We start from the raw sequence: 6728 nt of genomic DNA, 5'->3' as shown, positions 1-6728 counted from the left end.
GACCCTAATTGGTCTGATTTTCTTTTGCATGCTTTTCCTTAGTTGGCAAAGAGATCCCTTCTTCCTGAGACATTACTTTTTCTCTTTTTTTCATTTTCAAAGTTTTTGTTTTTTTTTTTGTTTTTTGTTTTTTTTTGTGGCTATATTGCAAGTCATTTTGTCTTATCGCAAAATTAAGCTTTATGAAAATTTGAGCAAACATTATTCAATCTGCATGGACTTTATTAGGCTTGTAATGTGGTTAGGGCTAGAAGGTATTGAAAGGAAGGGGTATAAAGGCCCAAATAAATGTTTGTCGGATACATTTTTTGAAGCAAGGGTTGTCATCTGGCATTGTGTCAACTATTTGACATTTTGAGCACTTTGCTTTTCTTGAACTCCATTTTTTTATTTTTTTCATCATCACTTTGTGATTTTTTGTTCTTTTTTTTTTTTGTTTTTGGTTACCCTTTTGAAGGATTCCTCCGTTTGATCATTGAGTGCTCTTCAACTGCTTCCTAAGTTGACTCATACTGATGACAACCCTTGCTTGGGAATAATTTTGAAAAAGGATTTATTTTTGGCTCAAAACGGGGTGACAATGGATATATTTTGTTTTTTGGTAAAGAAAAAATGGCCACACATCATTTCAAATTCTGATTGCTTTCTTTTCAAAAGATTAATTCTACGACTAGATGACCTCAACATGAGTGATTTTTCCCTTTCCTTTTCTTTCTAGACCGCCCTTTTGGGTTTTCAATCTAGTGGACTTATTCTCCTTTTGAAAATTCTTTTGTTTGTCTCAATGGATTCAGGGATCACCCAACTAGCACAAGCGAGAAAAATTTTGGTCAGGCCAATCTGCCCCAGTGTAAAGGTGCTTGTTGATGAGGGTAGTGATAATGTTTGTTGGGGAAAATCCTTTATTTTAGAGAAAGTGAAGGGTGAAGGCTTTCAAGCAACACGTGCACAAAATTGAGTGTTGACAATATTAATAAAAGACCGATCGGTCATTAACTGAAATTCTCTACAGAAGGAGAATCTAGTCAAGATTGAACGCACTAATGGAAAATCGAACGGTCACGAATGACTCTCGGTGACAATTATAGAATTTCTGCAGAATACTGCAGAATTAGAATCAAACTCTATTTCTACCTAGTTCATGCCATTTATCAATCACTTAACACATACAAATTAACATACAACAATTTCAATGTTCAATATCAATTAATCACCAAACATAACATCATTCGAACATGCAACCATTCACAACCAGAGAATCATAATTAAATTACAAGCTTCCCTTACCTCTTAACTTAACCGAACGCTCACAGTTGTAGTAAATAGCTCACCACCAAAAATCTTATAAACCTATGGTTCACCGATTGATGAAACTAGATCAAACAAAAGACCAGAAATGTGATCAGAATTTAATAGAAGGAGGTAATAAACTCATGCAACTAGAAACTTGGCTTGCATGTGCCAGAAAACAGACATTCTAAGAAAAGGATAACTTATTAGCTCAAAACAGCAACTTGATCGGTGCAAAGTGAAACCCTTGACACTAGGAGGACTCAGGCGTTGCCTGATTGATGATCGAAAGAAAGAAAAGGTAAGAATTTGTAGAGAGAAGGAGAAGAAGTTTAGAGAGAAGGAGGAAAAAACTGAAACTCAGAAACTTTTGGAGAAGAAGGTGCATGCAGGAAATGGCTCGAGATTTTTGGAAAAAGTTAATTATATCCTACCGTCAAAATCCACTCGATCCAATCCGCTGCACCCACCTGAATCTCACTTTGTTGCTGAATTTAATGACTCTGACAGTTTCACCAAATAGTTACATGTATATGATCTTAAATTAGAATTTTCGAATTTTACACCTTTTTTATTTTAAAATTCTTATAAAATTCTATTATGAATTTTTATATTTTGTTATATTTTAAATTTACATAATTTTCAAAATAAAACTTTTTTATTTTTTTTAAGAATATTTTCTTTAATTAATATCTCTATAAATAAACCTAGATGTTTTACCTTCACATTACTAAATTTTAACTTTACATTAAATCTCTATTCAAATATTTCCACCTACACTTATATTATTATTTAATTTTATTTGTCTAACTTATTACACACATAAAATTATTACATAAATTAATTTAAAGAAATATGTAAAATCCTAGAAAATTGTATTTTAGAAGTGATGGTGGTTTAAAAATAATGGGAATTGTCTCGCGGCGAGATCCTTAAGTCTAACCGATTAGTTTCTAAGATAGAGTAAGTTGGTCTTTTGCTCTTTTCTTTAGTTAGTTTTGTTTTCCTTGAATGCTATTTATCTTTTTTTTTTTGGAATGTGAAGTTTGAGCTTTACATAAAACTTTTTGTTGATCAATGTTCCTAAATGTGTTGATCGTGTTTCTATGATTCGTAGGAGCAAATATGAATTTTTGTACGTTGGAGTTGTTTTAGACTTTCTAGAACGGTTTGGTCTTCGGTTAGGTAAGGAAACTAATATTGTTTTAATTTTGCTTTAAGAAGTATGAATGTATGTTTGATAGGTTATGAGATTAATGTTTGTTTGAATATGTTATCAATTGAGGATTTTTTAGTGATATTTGTTTATGGATGAGTGAATGTTGTCTATTGATATATATATGATTGTGAATTGGTACTCATGTGAATCTTCAATGTTATTGTTTTGGAGTTATATGAGGTATAATATGTTATATAATTGACAGTAATGTGAAGAAAGAATGTTGTTGGGCTGAATTTTGGTCTAAATTGAGGTTTTGGTAGGTGAATTTCTTAACGAGTGATTTTGGAACTAAAAATTGTGTCAGGAAGTTGTTTTTGGATCATTTTAAAATTGTATAGAACTTCAAATAACCATAAATCCGATGTTGAGTTGATAAGTAGTCAATATATTGAGTTTTAGGTTGCTTTTAGTCCATTTTTTGGGGTTTTAATAGGTGGAAATCTAAATGAGCAAGTATGAGTTAAAAATGAAGAAGTAGGGTATGTTTTTGAGTCAACTGTGACTTGTTTAGAATCTTAGTTTGCAATTTTCTGGTTTAAAATGTATATAATTGGTTATAGGTGTTTTTGAGTGGTTGAGTTTATCTAGTGCATCTTGTTTCTGATCAAATGAGAAAAGTGGTCTTCAATTTCATCCATAAACATGTTTCTGCATCAATCTTAGTGTTAAGGAAGTTAGTTTGGCCATTGAGATAGGTTCAAGGGCATCTAAATCAGTACAATAATTTGTTGTTATCTGGTATGGTGTCGAGCAGTCTTGTGTGATGCTCAACTATCAAACTCGAGAGCCCTTAGGTTATAGAACGTTGAGCGCCACTCTGGATACTCAACACCACTTGCCTATTGTAGGTCTGGCGTTGGGCACCATTAATGGTTTGAGTTTTCACTTTTTTTTCTTATGAATTGGAGATATGTTGATACTTTAAGGTTTGTTTGGTAATATATATTGAATATTATGATGGTTTATGCATGTAGTTATGTATGTATTGAAGTATGGTTTGAAAAGAGTTTCTAAGGTGAAATTATTGATGGTTATTCCAAGTAGAGTAATGTATTGATGTAGGGACTCAACCTTGAAAGTTATCCTGATGCTTCAATAATCACTTCATCTTAGGTAGAGAAGGGGATTATGTGGTAAGAAGTAACAGGAGTTTCTAGTCTATGGTCTGGTGTTCTTTGTCCACAGGTGGATGACGGATTAATCTTATGTGGTAACTTGGGGAAGCAGCTGCTTCACCACTACAAATGTACAACTTGTTATAGTCTGACATCAATATATATATTCGGATTAGTCAAGTCTAGAATTCATACGTATGTATAATATATGATGTTTTATAATTGTATGATTTATTCTTTTATAATATTAACTTATCCTTATTGCGTTGTTGTTTGTTTGTGCTTGTTTTCTCTTTTTGCAATGATCACTTTAAATGATTATGAGTTTAGGTGATGTCTTTCCAATTAATCTAGCATGGGTGAAGGTGAGATTTTCGTTAATCAGGTGTAACCTTCTCTTTGTAATATTTTATTTAATAGTTTTACACTATAAAAATAAGATGTTACAAAATAAATATACATTTATCAAAACTAATTTTACAAAATATAATTATATTTTTATTATGATAATTTTTCTATTACCATAATTACAATATATTTAAATTATCTTATTTATTATAATTATTTTTCAAATTTTTTATTCTTAACTAATTTATAAATATTAAATTAAATATAGTTTTTAAATTTATATTCACATAAATTACAAAATGTTATAAATTTTTAATAAAATAATTTATTATAAATATTAAACAAATCTAGAAAATTAGAAAAGAAAATTGTTAGGATCAGTTTTTGAAAAAAACATAATTTCAACAACAAACAACATACAAAATTATAAAAAACATGATGAAGATTTAGTCTTTCATAAAAGGAAATTAAACTTGAGCAATAAAATGCTCTAGTTCGGAGAAAACATTTTCCTTACGTCAATAAAGTTAAAAAAATATCTATACCATAAAAAAAAAAGTCTAAAGTGGAAGCTTTTGAAAATATTAAATTAATTTGCAGGAGAGGCAGTTTGGTCAAAGTAATAAAATTTGCCACTTCACATACTCACTCTCCCACATAACACCTCACCTCATGAGGCTCTACATAGTCGTCACTCGCCTCCATTTCCTTTCCGAAAACAAAGATGCCTCATATTTTATCCCGCTTCCATAGTCAACACACTTTTTTTAAATGTTACAGACTCAAAGTTTAGGACAAAATTCATTTCTTTACTTGTTTTTTTTTTAATTTAAGAAAATATATTTTTTCAATATGTTTTTTAATTGCTATGATGACTTAAAATTCTTTGAGAGAGAGAAAATTAAAAAGAATACAATAGCCAATATTATATTAAAATAGAAAATAAATTTTACCGAGGAGAAACATCCCAATAAATGGTTTAATAATGAGGACGGAAATTATGCTTACCCCACACGCTGTCTCCCCACAAAATTCACACTTCCCATTACTATCCAATCCTTGAACATGCAAACAAAAACAGCATATTCACAGAACAAAAACTCACAAAAAAACAATGTTAAACAGTTGTTTATCCTGATGTTTTAATTCCTTAAAAAAATCCTTACGTTTATTTTTCATCAATTAGTGCCAGGTCATTTCGGTGCTATCCAATTCATTCCAGAATTCTCTTCAGAATTCCCCAAATGACTGTCCCTGCCCAGGCGTATTTTAATAAATAATGATGTCAATTAAATAATTATTTAATATAAATAGTAAGGTATGTTTTTTAATTTTCAAAATTTTATGTTACTATCTTAATTAAGTAAAGAAATTGATGTTTCAGAAAATCATCTCGATAAGAGCATTATTAATGATGTCATAAATGAAAGGCTTTTTAACTCACACCAAAACTAAGCAACTGAAAGAAAGGAAATAAAGAAACATAAAACTTAAAATTATTTTGTTTTCGCAGTTCTCTTTTGGCATAAAATTAAACAAGAGACAATGATTCTCTAGAAGTCATCACCATCGTAACCGAGATCTTCCTCAACCTTCTCCGCAGCATCTTCGGCAATCTTATCTTCCAGATACTCAGCACCCTCCACAAGCGCGACTCCACCTAGAACCCCAGCAACCGCACCCACAGCCAATCCCGTTCCCATTCCCCCAAACTTACTCTTCTTCTTCTCCTCTTTTGGCGCGTACCCGTACGCGCTCCCCTGCCCATACGACGCCGTTTGCGGAGGCGCATTATAACCGTACCCACTCTGAGGTGGCGCACCATAGCCCTGCTGTGGGGCACCGTAGCCCTGCTGTGGCGCACCGTAGCCCTGCGGTGGCGCACCATAACCCTGCGTAGGAGCATTGTAAGGATACCCACTGGGCGGCGCCGCGGAGTAATAGGCGTCCTGTGGCGGAGCACCGTAGGGAGAGTACCCATAGCCCTGCGGAGCAGGAGAATAATCCCTCACGCCGTAAGCCGGCGCGGGGTAACCACCGGGTGCGGGATAGTGGGGCTCTCTAATGGTCACGCTAACCTCGACCTTCCCTTGTGGTCTGCCAGATGGACGCTTGAGCGTGAGAGTGCGGCTCACGCGCTCGCCCTTTCCGGCGTCGGCGAGAATCTCAGAGAGCTTGAGCCGAGCCGAGCCGATGAGCGGCTTGGTGTCTTCTTCCTCTTTGATGGCGTGAACGACGTCGATGTATAGCGTTTGATCTTCGAGGGGCTTCGGCGGTAACGGAACTACGAGCGTCTGATCCCAATTGGCATCGGTGTCGCCGTTCTCGTCCACGTGGGTGGAGAGCTTGTTGCTGGGGTCCACCCAAACGACGACGTACGGGCGGTTTGCGCCGTTGCGCCAGTTCACGTTCTTCAATCCGCGCGCCGATGAGAGTTTCACTTCCACCTCGTAGCGAGAACCCATTTCTGACGTTGGAACCGTGAGTGATTTTGTTGACTCGTAGGTTTTCGTTCAGAACTGCAAGAGACTAGTGCGCTTTTATAGGGAGCGTTTGTTTGGGTTCTTTGGCTTTGCCCTTGCTTTCTCCTGCAATTACGATTTTGCCATCATGAAGAAATTGACAAATGGAACAAAGGTTCTTTGCTTCGGTAAGGTTGGTGGGGGAATGTGCCAGGAAAAGGTATCTTCGATAAGGAAAGAAAAAAACGGTTACTTTTAAATTAAGTCTCCGAAAAAAATATATAATTACAG

At 34.6% G+C, this 6728-nt stretch overlaps 1 protein-coding gene across 1 annotated transcript; it reads right to left on the bottom strand.

Annotated features, from left to right (window-relative positions):
- Positions 1 to 5449: 5449 nt before the first annotated feature.
- Positions 5450 to 6499, bottom strand: LOC124846200 (uncharacterized). The gene has a single exon (XM_047323417.2). The coding sequence runs from the start codon at positions 6438 to 6440 to the stop codon at positions 5529 to 5531; it is 912 nt and encodes a 303-aa protein (XP_047179373.1). The 5' UTR covers positions 6441 to 6499; the 3' UTR covers positions 5450 to 5528.
- Positions 6500 to 6728: the final 229 nt, after the last annotated feature.

This window comes from Vigna umbellata, chromosome 4, assembly GCF_029865625.1.
Source record: "Vigna umbellata cultivar VRB3 chromosome 4, Vumbellata_1.0, whole genome shotgun sequence".
In the NCBI taxonomy this organism is placed as follows: domain Eukaryota; kingdom Viridiplantae; phylum Streptophyta; class Magnoliopsida; order Fabales; family Fabaceae; genus Vigna; species Vigna umbellata.
Note: the sequence above shows the minus strand (reverse complement) of the source record. Positions and strands in the feature narration are given on the sequence as shown.